We start from the raw sequence: 14,964 nt of genomic DNA, 5'->3' as shown, positions 1-14,964 counted from the left end.
CTCCTGGAAGAACTAACCCGACTGGAGCGATGAGAACTGCTCAGGTCTCGTAAAGATGACGAACTTGACTTTAAAAGTAGAAATCCAATAGGAAAACATTCATTTTTCAAATTTCAATAGCTTATTAAATGCACTTATCTACCTTTCTAAACAGGCTTTTAAGACTCTCCAGTTTATGATTACTGGATCAATAAAATATATGCTGATTGCTGGAGCAACGTTCTATTTGTATGCTATGTACCAATATTTAAAATTAAACAATTACTACAATTAATGTTTAAATGTCTCAAATAAGACTTGTTTCACATCAACTTGTGGGCAAGTTTTACTCTACACAAGAAAATAAGCGATATATGTTGATGAAAAAAAATTCCAGTATGACACACCCTGTAACTTCCGACACTCTGGACTGATGCCGTGTCATCATTTAATCCCTGTTGATGAAAAATTAGGAGAATAAAAAAAAAAGTAATAAGACGAAAGAAAAAAGAGGAGAAAGAAAGTAGACGGACAGCAACATCAGGAGATACAGACCCGTTGACTGTGGCTACTGGAATGATGACCATGACGGGCTTTTTCTGTATCAGACTGAGATGAACAGAATGAAGGATACAGAATTTAAACAAAAGAACGCTGCATGTTTTAGGCTGTTAGTGTTAGTCTTCACCAGCGGTCCTAAACAAACTCTAAACACACTACACTTGCTGATAGTCTGCCAGGATAAGACCTGTTCAAATTTCAGGGCAAGCATACAAGCCTACTAGCAGCAACATGACAACAGGGACTGGGCAATATAGCTAAAAAATAAACCCTTTTGACAAAATTCGAAATGTGTCTTAATATTTACATACTTGCTTGGAACTGATGGAAGTAGTTAAACACAGTAAATATCTAGCTGAAAATAAATCAATGCATATTTTGCACAATGTTATTCACTGAATGAATAATAAAATTCATTTACTTTTGTTTTTAACTAAAAATATTATCTAAGGTATTATATTAAAAATGTATTATTTTCATGTATATGCACACTATAAAATAAACAGTTTAAAATACAATAAACAAATACATGAAATATGTAGTGCAGGGGTTTAAAAACATTAATTAAAAATCATAGCTGCTATTAAAACATCTCTAAATAAAATTGAAAATGGCATTAAAATTATTGTAATATTCACAACATATCTTAATGTTGTCAGCAAAATCACTGCAAACACATCAGGAACATATCACCCAGCCCATAAAGAAAAGGCCACATAGAGATACTCGTTTTTAGACTGATAAAACTAAAATGCTGAGATCCATTTTATGGGTTTACCACTGTAATATATACAAACACACAAACAAAAGCAAATAGATCATGTGCAAAAAACTATCCCGAAAAAGTGAATCCCTATCCTAACAGAAATCTATTTTTAAAGACAACAACAGGACCACAAGGGTTCCTTTATAAACCCAAAAGAGCAGTAAAAATTATTATTAAAAAACATGCTTGAAAGTCACATACAAACAACTGAGTGTATGAGAATACAGCTAGCACACTCCCATCTGAAAGGTCTTTATTAGTTAAAGGTGAAAGTACATGCATGTCCAAACTGGCCTAATCTTTCTCATACCATCCATTGGTGGATTTGCCCCCATTTCCTGCTAGAGGAGGATTGCTGATGGTAAGACAGCTGTGAGAGAGAGACAGCCACAAGACAAACACAAAGACTTCTATTGCAATTCAATGTGACAGTGGATTGTTTGGTACTTTTTTGGTGAATGTCTTACAGAGAAAAACACAAACAAACATACTGGTGAACAAACCCATTAACATGCAATTACTCATACCGAAAGTATGTACTTTATGTATGCATAAAGTATGCAAACATATTCTTCAAACCAGGTCTGAAAGTGTATTACAACATCTGAAAATGCACAAGTACAGAAAAAAACTGACAGATACAGCTGAAATCAATAACTGAATCATTCACATGTGGCTGCAACCATTGAAAACAAACTGTATTGTCATAGGCCTGTTTCCACTTACGAGCTTAGTTAATCAGCTAGATAAATTTGGGTTGTGAATCTGGAACTACGTGTAAAAGCAGCCGTACTTTGTCTTCTCAACAAAAATACTTGAAACAGACAAGCAAATTATTCAAAAGGCCACTCTAAAAACAATCCTTATGCTTTACTGCAACAAAAGAGGTGATGGTATATAGAAGATCAGGCATATTCTGAATGAAATGCAGAGGCTCTGTTCCAAAACCCAGTGAGCTGCCTTGCCATTTAATGCCACACAGGCAGCATCCTAAGTGAAATTGAACCTCATAGGTGATCTATTTGTAACTAAATATGCAGCAACCCATGTGTCATACTAATAGTGCTCAGCATATGGGAGACTCAATTCAGTATTTCAATAGTGTTTTGCATTATCATTTTGCTACCTGTCGCAATGCATTATAAGATTTCCTTCTCCATTAAGGATACATGCAACCCTGCATCAATAATGCTGCCAACTTTTTGGAACAGCCTTCATGTTGAAAGTGTGTCTATAATGCCTTACAGGAAGGAAAGAGTTATGAAGACCTTAAGAAACTGCACATTGGTGCAACTTCAGCACTATTCATTAGGCAGGAGGTTCAAGTGCCTTTTCTCTTCCCATCTGCTCTGTAGGACTCACCTCTTTCTGTTGCCGCTCCAATTCTCTCATCCGGATGTCCCGGGCTTCAGCACGAGCTGCTCTCTTCGCAGCAAGTCTTGCCTCCGCCTGCACAAGAGAGGAAAGAGAATTTATCTTAATAGCTGTTACATCAAACCATCTAAACAGAAAGCACTCTGTCTTTTAAAAAGGAGTCATTATTCTGCATCTGTCCTGTATGAAACATTCAGATAACTCACCGTCTTACAGAATCGACTGATTACTCACTCAAATGCAGCTTTGGTGAGCATAAGAGACTTTCAAAAACATAAAAAAAGTTGCATACCCAAAGTTTTGAACAGTAGTGTATATATTTGAAATACAGCACAGGAATGAAATGGTGAAAGTGCATTTTCACTGCTTTCTCCAGTGAGGCTGGCATTTTACATTGATGTTTCAAAAGTGAGCAATCATGACAAGAATAGACGTCAGAGCTGTGGATAGTGCACATGCTGATGATATATGTAAGAGCAGCTGGTTCACGGGATCCATATTCAAACCTAAGTCACGTCTCGATCCCAATGGCCCTCTTTCTCCCTCAACTTTCCTGTCTCTCAACAGTCCTATAAATAAATGCCCAATACACCCATAAGAAAAAAAAGGGGGAACAGTCATATTTTCCATGTAACCACAGTTGAAAAAGCAACATCTTCATAATACATGGGTGGACATGATATAAGAAGAGAGAAACCATGGCTGGGAGGGCATCCCTCTTAAACTTCACTGGACTGTTTAGGAAAACATTTAACGGCTTGAAAGAAGGCATTCAAGAGTCCTGACACAAAACACTGAAAAGGGTGTCCTGGGAAACCACACCTGTCTCTGTGACAACACTAGGCTCTTCAAAAAAGCAGCCCGCGCTTTTCAGCTTTTTTAAATGTTTGGGTTTGCTGACCTCAGGTTGGCTGACATGTTTTTGGAGGGCGGGGTTTGGTAAAATAGGGGGTGTAGCTGAAGCAATGGGGGTGATCTGATTCACATCTACTGCAAGTACGGCTGATCTCTAACTAGGTGAAAAAAACAACAAACATGATTCAGCAGCAGTGTCTAATTTAAGATCAACACACTAGTGATGCGCGGATGGCGGTTATATCCGCGGGCGCTGCGTACAGGTGCGGGCGGTTGGGGGGGGGATAATTTATTTGAAGCTGCGGATTCAGGTGACGTTTTAGCTCATCCGCGCATCACTACAACACACACACAGTGCACCAGACTCACATTCCAGGTAAACAAATGGTGGATGATTTCTGACTATCACAATCCTCATGTGACACACGTGCAATATGACCTGCTTACTTTTCTTAATACCCTACACAATAATTAATTACATTACACTTCAATACAAATACGCCTTGACAGATCTGACAGTGACTTTGCAAAGTATGCAGTCTGACAGCAAACATTTAAACAAGGCTTTCGGCAAATCTTTACACATATGGTGAAGTTAGAGAGGGTGGGCTCTGTGTGTGTGTGTGTGATTCTTGTGTTCAACACCTGTTGTACTGTCTGACAGTTTGACCCGCTCACCAGAGCAGCTCAGCTGAGCCCAGTGTCTCCAGCTCTATCTATAGACCAGCAGAGCCTCCGTCATGAGACTGCAACAGGAAATCTGAGCGGGGGGAGACACACTTACTTTACAACCTCCAACATAACCATTCATTTATTACAGAGACAGTCTTACTGTATTCTGCAGAACAGGAGCTCCATAGGCGAACAGCCCAATGAGATGACTACAATATTGCCTAATTTGACTACAAAATAAGCTTATCAAAGTCAATCTGGAAATGTTTGCAACTGTGTTATTGCAGGTCACAATTAAATGCAAAGTGTCTATATTTGCACTGGTTCGTTATTCAAAGAGCAGTCGGCTTGTCGTTCATCACCTGCTCAAAGCATAAGTTTCTAAGAGTGCTTTCACACTTGGTTCGATTGCCTGGTCCGAACCAGAGTTCGATTGCTCCCCCCTCCCCCTGCCTCCGCTGGACTGCATTCATATTATTTAATTTGTGTCCAAACCGTGGGTCGTTTGCGTCATCAAGCCAGCAGCCGTTTACCCCATTGCCTAGTAACAACGGCACAGGAGAAGGCGGCAAAATGCGTAGCATTGCCCTTATTGCTCTTTTATAGTCATGTTTTTGAACCGTTGGTTTTGTTTCCAAAGCTTCAGTACATAACGGCACTTACGTCTGTCTTACGAATGTACTGCAAATGCTCTAAAGAATGCAGAAGGCGAACAGAAATGAGATATACAGATGTCTGCTTGCAGCGGGTCAGTCACGCTTCTCAGGAAAGTGTGAAACACACACACACACACACACACACACACACACACATTTTTATCAAATAATATGCCATTCATAGCGGTTCACTTCCACAATTTGGTACGATTGCGTTCATATCAGCAGCAAACCGTACCGGAGTTCACTTGAACCGTACCCCAGACCACACCTTTTAAACGGACTCGGGTACGGTTCGCGGGTGCGCACCTGAGTTCAGAAGACAGCATTCACATCATCCAACCGTACCGAACTTTGACGTCAATCGAACCAGGGTGCACACCAAAAGTGCTAGTGTGAAAGCACCCTAAGACGCTACAGTCTAAGCATTTTGCACCACTTGCATATGATAAAAAGTCTGATAAAAAAAATAATAATAATGGCAAGAAAATATGTTGTTCTACTTGGCTTGTCTTTGTGGACTGCAGGCAAATCAAAGCACAACAACTGAAGTCTGATTTACGAACAAATGACTTATGAGCCAGATCTTTTAATGAAGCATTCAAAAAGACTCACAAGTTGCCAGTTTGAGTCAGTCAGACAAATCCTTCACAGAATTAACTCTCTGAATCCACTGAGACCGCTTACAGAATCAACATCTGATACACTTACTGAACTGTAAGTTATGATACTTTCAGTGATGTCTGATTATATTTAAGTTGATTGTCTTTTGGCCAAGAAGTTAGGCCACTGAAACTACAAGTCACTTTACAAAATTAATATTAATCAGCCAAGCCTTCATTTTAGTAGAATATGTAAATTAGCATGTGGACATCTCCAGTAGGGTTGTGATCGGTTAATCGACATGTGACAACTCCGGTAATACCGGTATCACCGTGGGGGCGGGGGCGTTTCCTCTTTTTCTCGCTTTCCTTCGCTTTTAAATAGCTTACAAAAGCGGCGTGTGCATTTTACTTTAACTTTTAAATAGCGGCAGTTCGGCGTCAATTGCTTGAATGCAACAACAAAATACAACGTCAAACTCACTTTAGCCTATATATAAAACATAGAACTTTTATTAACAAAGCAAATAAAAATACACCATGCTATAGGGCAGGCAATGCCTAAAATAAAATAACAAATAACTTGCATAATGTTTAAAGAGGTATACAAAACTGGAAATAGGCTAAGTAAACATGTATAATATATAACCAAATAAATAAGAAACGTAGAACGTTTATTAGCAAAACGAGTAAGAAAGCTTGGAGGCACGGCATACACATTGATGTCAAATAAAATAAATAAATGACACAAAGTTTAAATAAAGTAAAAATCAGCAAACACTGTGGAACCAATTAAATAAGAAACGAATGTTTAAAAAAAACTTCCAAAATCACCTTAGATAAATGGCAAAAGTCAACAGGCTTTTCAAAATCCAGAATATTGCCAAACAGGCGCTTTGCATTTCGTTTCGAAACGAAATCATCCGCCATCGTCTTGTCTGTCTCACCTCACCTCACTCTTCTTGTCAGTCAGCTCGATTCACTCTCCTCACTGGATAAATTAAGTCTGATCTGTGATGTGACTGTCGTTCGGTACGCATTGAGCAGCCACGTTCAGTTTTTAATTGTAGCGTCTGTTCTTTTACTGAACTAAATTATTTTTATTACTACAAAAATCAAAACGACAGTGGGGGTCGGTGCCGCGGTGGGCAAGTGGCGTAACCGGTGTTGCGGCTTAACACCGGTATCACCATCAGCATCGTCTATCACGGCAAGCCTAATCTCCAGTAAACAATTTGAGGCAGTTTATGTGCATAAAGTAATGGTAACATTATATAGTCTAACACTGAACTGATCCAATTGACTATGGACTTAAGTACTACAAATGTACTTAAAAATAAAAATAAAGAAATCAAAAAATTCTTGCATTCACAAGTATTTCTGCATTGCATGAAGTAGGTGTGCACTTTGAATATTACGCCTAGCATAAAAGTACTACAGTATGTTGACCTATTCCAACCTCACATTAAACCTTAGACAGCAGTGCAAGGCAGTAATAGCTAAAGAAATATCACACCTTGCCCTAGATTCTCCAAGATGAGAGGACTATCTCATTCTGTTGCTTTGTGGTTAATGGACCATGCAAATCACTGGCCTCTGAAAGTGACAAGACTGGCCAGTAACATAAGTGACCTCAACAGGGGGTTGCATGGCTCAAATTCACCCCCAGTAACCTGGACCATGCACAGACAAATCAAATGGCATGCTTTCAGTTAACAGACTTCTGCTAACCATTAGGGAGTTTCCTCTGCAGCAGGCACAAAATGGGTGGGTCCAAAGGCAGGTTCAATGAAACAAGCCAAGTTTTATGTGTGCTGTAGGTAGACTGTGATTCATAATCTTTGGACTGCATGGGTGGAGTGACTCCTGCACTTCTAAATACAGTAGATCTAGTAGCTTACATCCTAATGCAATGGACCAGCATGTAATTCAGCTTCTCTTAACTGTAAAAAAGTTTGACTGACTCATTGGATTGAGAAGTACATGAACTCCTGCAGTGCTCAGGACAAGATGCCAGACCTCTCTCAGTGCAAGAATAAATCATCCTTTAATATTTAGATATTTAACAAACATCATCAATCTGGCTTCAGTTTCACTTCTGCAGGACAACTCACACCCTGTAGCTTTAGATTTTACCGTTTCCTCTTTTAAAACATCCTTATATGGTCCATATTCAGGAGATACTGCTGCATGATTTTGCTTTTTCAGTGACAGTATCAGAAGGAAACGACCGACTTTCATTTCCTTCATGTTACAGACTGAACAAACAGTTGACTAGAAAAATTTTTTATATATAATGTTTCAGAAACCATTTTCTTTCCATTACTAAACCACAGCAGAAAAGTCCTGCTATTTATATCAAACCCCTATTTTAAAGTCAACACAAAATGGAAATTGCAATCATCTTTTCTTCCTTATTTTCACATATTAAACAGCTTCTCGAACAAAAAAAAAAAATAGGTGAAAATCATCAGAGAAGTTGATTTGATGAAGGAGAACTTGAAAATATTTTAAAGATATAATGATGTGCATAGATAAATTATTTATAATAAAAACGGCAATATTCCATTAAAAATAATGTTTGTCCGTTTTTATTTAATGGTGCCTTTTAAGATGAAATCAGTAATTTCTGCAGCACTAAATGGAACTGCCAAAAAAAGGTTGACTAGTTTATCTAGATTTGCTCTTTGTTTGTTTTGATATTTTAAGTGCCAGTACTGTAATTAATACGCTGACAACGTGCTGTGCTTTAGCTAATGCTGTATCACAGCAACAAGAAATGCATATGTTACAGTTATATAATAAACATGGCATTCAAATGAAGAAAAAGGATGCAGACATCAAATTCTCTCACTCATGATATCTGACTTAGAGACAAGGTCATCCCATTTGGTCACATGAGGGCTCTGTAATTATAAATTTGGGTCATACAAGTTAATTTCAGCTCGAAGAGTCCCAGAGCACAGCACTGATAGTAGTCAGAGTTTTCTGCTTGTAAGAGTGATGGCCTCAACCATGTGTGCTGCTGAAAAATCTAAGACAAGTCCATACTGGCTGCTCCCTGCTCAAGCTGTGAGTCAAACTTCATCAGCTGCAGCTCCAACTGGCAGAACCTGAACGACAACATATCGACACATCACAACAGGTCTATGAGGGACTGACCAACAATATACCGCAGATCCGAACTATTCAGACTTAGATGCAGAGATTAGATAAATAGCAGACGTTCACCTTTAACCCCATAAAGCCTACTGTATCATATTTGATACATGAATTTCTAAGGCCTCTAAATTACTATTATTATCAAAATTTTACATCTTCTATACACCTTCTGCCATCTGACTGATAGTCATACTTTTTAGCAACTAAAATGCCTTTTAGTATAATTCTAAGAATGTCCACCTACACGTCATGTTGCTCTGAAATCTTTAATGATTTTTACAAGGTAAATGTAAAGATAACTTTTATATTGTTAGTAACATTTCAAGATAAACACTTACTGGACTGAAGCAACTTGCTTCATTTTTTAATTAAAAAATCCTGTTCAAATGTAAGTATCAAATATGATACATCAGCCTTTTGAGAAGTGTTTATCTGAACATCTCTCAATCATCACTGTATTGTATTTGTATTGCAGTTTTGCCCCCACAATAAAAAACAGAGCTCTGATCATAAAACTATGCATTTTAATATCTTAATAATCTTAAGACGTATTATTGGAAGATATATCATGACAACTGACATTTATATGCATTTTATGTAAGTAGTCTGTTATAGTGTTATAAAGTTCTCATTGATTTACATTATAAATTATCAGAATTTCAACATTTTGGCCATTTAAATATGAAATAACAACTGAAATTGCATACTTTTTGCTTAGTTTGGGTTTTTGAATAAATCTGACGTGTTTTTTTCCTTCTCCAGTAAGCGCTCCACATCCTCACTATATCATACTATATGGGTCATTAAATATGGACTATTATTTCAAATTTCAGGCTTTACAGGGTTAATATTTTCATCTTGGACAGTCACTTAAATTTAGTTAAGATCCCCATTTGAGATGTCATAACACGCTCTCTCTCCAAAACACCACCCTTTAAAGACATGCCAGCAAATCCAACGTCAGCAAACCCAAACAGGCACAATGATTGACAGATGGAGAGCATTTCTGATTTCAGGTGTTGGCTGCTACCCTGAGTCTTTTTTGCTGTTTACAGAGCCTAAGGCTGTCACAGAGGCAGGTACACATATTCCTGTAATATCTGTCAAGTAGTTGGGACATTTTGTGTGTGGTATTTCAAAGAAGCAAATCGCTTACAGCACCTTTAGTACTGTCCAGTGTCTTTGATGGAGTAACGTTATCTTACCCATTTAGAATGCACACAATGATGGGAAAACACTGCTACACAAATATACTGAATCCAATGAGAGCGGTTACAGAATCAACATCTGACTCTCATACTGAACTGAAAGTTATCATAGCTTTCAGTGATGTCCGGAGTTTTGTTTACATAAGGTTTGTGAAACATATTTCTGTATCATCACTGCATATGACAACATGTATAGGGCTTTGTTTAAAAATAATAAATAATATATGTGTAATATATACATATATATATATATATACACACACACGCACACACACACACACACACACACACACACACACACACACACACACACACAGATCATGTTGAGTCATGTTGCTTTGTAATGTCCCAGGAGCATCTACTCAAACTTAACAAATATTCATAAATCCACCAGCTGACTATTAAAAAAATAAAATAAAATCACTTACAGCACCTTTTGCACTCTCCAATGTCTTTAATGGGGCATCCTACCAGTTTAGCTTGTGTACAATGACAGAAACACATTGCTCTATGGTGTTTTAAAGGATCATATATATATACACACACACACACACACACACACACACACACACACACACACACACACACACACACACACAGATCATGTTGAGTCATGTTGCTTTGTAATGTCCCAGGAGCATCTACTCAAACTTAACAAATATTCATAAATCCACCAGCTGACTATTAAAAAAATAAAATAAAATCACTTACAGCACCTTTTGCACTCTCCAATGTCTTTAATGGGGCATCCTACCAGTTTAGCTTGTGTACAATGACAGAAACACATTGCTCTATGGTGTTTTAAAGGATCAGTTTACCCATTATTTCATTTATGCCTGTTGTTCCGAATCAATACGACTTTTTTTTTGCTGTGGAAAACAAAAGGAGAAAGTCTACAGAATTGCAGTCAAACTCAAAACAGGTTTGACATCAATGACAGTAAAAGCAATTGCTTCTTGTGTCATATAACCAGACATGCATGTGGAACTGCAAATTAGATTTGTAAGCTACAGTGAAGGGCATAAGTTAAAGCAAATAATGACTGAATTTTGTTCAGTTTCTCTCAAAGTATGACTATTTTGTCTTTTGATTTGCTTAACAGTCCAAAATATGATTTTGTTGTATATATGCATAATTAAGTTGTTTGGGTTTGTAACAACAACATCAGGGTGAGTTTCTGGGTGAATGCCTCCTTTATTGTGGTCACAGGAAACCACCAGCCACAAGATGACACGAGTGAGATAAACGGGTCACAGGTGAACAGCTCTTACCTCTCTGGCGATGCTGCTCAGAGCCTCATCCTCGGCTGAGAAACGGTCTTTAACTGGGGCCCGTTTTCGTCCTGATCCTGGCGTCCCCATGTCAACAGCAACTTCACGGTGCACGTAGAAAACACTGAATGAGATGTTTATGGTCTTGTTTCCCAAAGGTGGTCTATTTGTGTACAATATAACCTTAATGACCCGTCTGTTGCGACAATAAGCAATCTAATAGCACACAGCAAAGACATACAGCAGAGATAACTGCATTATTTCCTATGCAGGTCTATTAGACTCAACTCAGGATCTTAATGTGTTATTTCATAAAATATTTCAAATGTAGGCTAGATAATGTAGGTTAGATAAGCCTGGCATCTCACACACCCACAAATAGAGGCTTTAGTCATGTGTGTCTGGACTCAGAGCTGATTAACACCAGACACACAACCGAACCTCATAATATAATGTGACAAAGCAGAGAAATATCACTGGCACGGAAGACTAATGGGTTTAGATTGATTATTTAAGTAAAAACAGCCTCATCTGTTCTTATGTGCTCTTTTGGCAGCTAATTAATACAATGACATTTAACAAGCACATTATTTATATAAACAAATGATACCTAAATAAGAGTAGTTTTAAAGCTTTGTGCGTATCATGTTTGTCTTAGTATGTATATAAATCCTTGTTGAATCTGTCAGCACGTCGTAATTACATTTAAATGTAAATAAACCTATACATAAAAATTTATATTTATACTGATATTTCTGCTGAGGCGCTAAATATAAACCAACACTCATTCAGCTGCGTGACAGACTAACTTAAAGCACTTTATTTTCCAGAAAACAAATGAATAACAAGTGCGCTAAAATTCAATATTTATGACTCTAGTTAGCGGTTAGCTTGCTAGCTCGTCCTCAAAGACATAAAGTGTGTAAATGTCACTCAAGTCTTGTGCCGTTAATTCACACACTGCGGTTTAGTGACCTGCCTGGACTTTCATGACAGTTGGCTCCCGTAAGTGTCGGTTTCTTACCGTTTCTGTCCGTCACTATTCCGCTCGAGACTCGGGTCGGTTCTGACTGACTGGACCCGGGCGCGTTCCCGCAAACCAGCGAGATCGAACGCGCGCGCGTGCCTGCGTGACAGCCACAAACTGACACCGTCCGTCACCTCAAAACTTCTAAAGAAAGCTGCTCGTGTTAAGTCACAAGAGGCCTAAAAGCAGCATACCACCGTTAGTATCAGTTTAATTTCCTTTACAAAAGGCCGCGAATGGCGGGAAATGCCGAGAAATAGTGGTCGTTCCTGAGCATAGACTGTAAAAAACAGTTCCTGAGAGTCTGAGTTTTTTCCAGCTTCGCGCTGAAAGTCCCGGATGTTGGAAAAGAGGCGTGGCCTTGGAACACGCCTAGACCGCGAGCTAACCCTAACCAACTAACTATAGACCATCTAAACAGAAAGCTATTCAGACTGTAGATGTCTAGGTGTCATATTGTTTATTACCCCTAGCAAATGACTTGTTATTCGATAATAATAAAAAGTTCCCACCCTACATCTTACCAATTTATCTTATTACCAACGATAACCATTACCCTAAACTAACTAACTCTAATCTTTTCATCTAACCAATCCTAAACCTAAACCCCAAACCAAACTAATTAACCGTATCCCTAACCAACTAACAGTGTTGGGGAGTAACTAGTTACATGTAACGGAATTATCAAAATGGCTTGATAATTGAGACTGTTTAGGTTTTTGGGGGGTTAAAAAAAAAGGAGTGCATTTTTATCATTGTAGTGGTTGTACAATTATCATTGTCGGTGGTTGTGTCCACACACTGCTAAGACACATTTATATGCAAATGATGATATTTTGCATCCAATGTCTCTTTTAAAATTAAAATATTATAATCTTTATTCAAGTGATGAAGGATTTCGAAACCCTGCCTGTTTTACATGTTTGAAAATGATTAACAGTTGAAAATATTAGACATTTAGAAAAGTAATCAAAAAGTAATCAAATGTAATCAGTTACATTACTTTAAGTAGGGTAACTTGTAATCTGTAACCTATTACATTTCCAAAGTAACCTTCCCAGCACTGCCAACTAACACTAGACATATTACATTTTACGAACTCCACACTTGTTATCAGTCACACATTGTGTGTAATCTCCATTGAGGTGCTTTTAATGTCTCATTTTATTTTGGGAGAACACATTTTCAAGGATAAAACATGATAATAATAATAATTCCTATTTTTTTTAATACCACCACAGAATTCAGTGTTCTGTGTTACATTTGTAGTCCAATAATGACCTCTAGCTGCTGATTCCAAAATATTGGCAGAAACAGACATGAGAATGTGAATGAATGAGTAAATGATATGATAGGCCTACATTGTGTATGTGAATTATTAAAATTACTACTTTCAGTTGAAGTTATTTTCAGCTCTAGCAATTTTAGCAAAAGTCAGTAAGTTATATCAGCTTTTTGAAATCACAGCTAGGTCATGCATTCTGTACAGTACCTTTTTGCATTGTGTTTTAACCTTTTAAAAACAAATGCATGATTTATTGTAAATTGCAATATTTATGGTATCATAGATTATGCATATAGATCATGCACTGATTTTATTTTCTGGACATATATAACTTTTGCTTAATCATACTATTTATAAAGCCTGATCTTTTAGTTTCCTATACTTCAACAAATTATTATTTTTTAAATAATAATTTAATTAAAACCATTTAATAAAATGTCTCGTTGCTCTATATGCATCTATATATGTTTTTGGCAAGTTTGCTCCATTGATATCAAGGCCCACAGCTGTTAAATATACTGATCTATTGGATGGAGCCCCAAGCCTGCAGAAAACAAATAAACAAACAAATAAACAAACAAAACATAAATAAAGAAATAAATGCAGGACTTGCTAAAACAAATACAATTTTAATTAAATGTATTCTTAAATTTATTTTTGGGTGTAAATAATAATTATGTAAATAATTAAAAATGCATTTAATTATAAAAAATGTAAATAGTTATGTATATATGCATAAATAAATCAATACAAATATGATAAATAAAACAAATAAATAAATAATGAAAAAGAAAGTTTAAAAATGATTACAGCAAATAGGGTGAGGAAAGTAATAAAAAAAAAATCAATGAATTAATTTAAAATATGACTTATATTTGTTTTAAAGGGGTCATATGATGCGATTTCAAGTTTTCCTTTCTCTTTGGAGTGTTACAAGCTGTTTGTGAATAGATAAGATCCCTGAAGTTGCAAAGACTAAAGTCTCAAAACCAAAGAGATATTCTTTATCAAAGTTAAGACTCTGCCACACCCCCCTAAAACGGCTCGTTCTAACACGCCCCCACATATCTAGGTCACTATGTGGGAATATTTGCATAATGCGCCCAAATGTGCACGCAAAGAAAGAAGGCGTGGTTTCAGTAACCGCAGTTAGTGTTGAAGCAGCCATGTCAGGGAGACGCTGTGTGTTTCTAGGCGAAAGCAAAAGCACTTTATTTGGCCTTCTGAAAGTAGATGCATTTAGGAATCTTTAAGATTACTTACAACAGAACAGCAATGCATTTTATGGACGACCGTTTCATGAACCTAGGAGAGGAGGTAATTCTGACTTTGCTATGACAATCTGGCGCTTCTGAATCAGCGACTGTAAATATGTTTTGTTACTAGTTTAAGTATTTGCTATTGACTGTTCAAATGCTGAGTTTTGCGCATCGTGTGTGTGTGTGTGTGTGTGTGTGTGCGCGCGCGTGCGTGCGTGTGTGTGTGAGAGAGAGAGAGAGACAGCCTCACATCACAGTGGAGTCAGCTGTCTTAACCATGGCTTGTG

At 37.4% G+C, this 14,964-nt stretch overlaps 1 protein-coding gene across 4 annotated transcripts in view; it reads right to left on the bottom strand.

The window, feature by feature from the left end:
* The window catches only part of LOC107676384 (leucine-rich repeat flightless-interacting protein 2-like), a 39,422-nt gene extending 26,971 nt beyond the window's left edge, over nucleotides 1–12,451 (bottom strand). The window contains exons 1-3 of one of the 4 annotated variants that reach the window (XM_016470914.1): nucleotides 12,131–12,451; nucleotides 11,107–11,269; nucleotides 2,669–2,755 (exon numbers count right to left, since the gene is read on the bottom strand). In XM_016470914.1, the coding sequence (XP_016326400.1) occupies nucleotides 2,669–2,755; nucleotides 11,107–11,196 (177 nt within the window). In that variant the 5' untranslated portion in view covers nucleotides 11,197–11,269; nucleotides 12,131–12,451. The remainder of the gene's footprint in view (nucleotides 1–2,668; nucleotides 2,756–11,106; nucleotides 11,270–12,130) is intronic. The other 3 variants (XM_016470913.1, XM_016470916.1, XM_016470915.1) reach the window with 3 other exon arrangements.
* Nucleotides 12,452–14,964: the final 2,513 nt, after the last annotated feature.

Source organism: Sinocyclocheilus anshuiensis, unplaced genomic scaffold, assembly GCF_001515605.1.
Source record: "Sinocyclocheilus anshuiensis isolate Anshui unplaced genomic scaffold, SAMN03320099.WGS_v1.1 scaffold961, whole genome shotgun sequence".
Classification (NCBI taxonomy): Eukaryota; Metazoa; Chordata; class Actinopteri; order Cypriniformes; family Cyprinidae; genus Sinocyclocheilus; species Sinocyclocheilus anshuiensis.
This window is presented reverse-complemented; position numbering and strand designations above follow the sequence as displayed.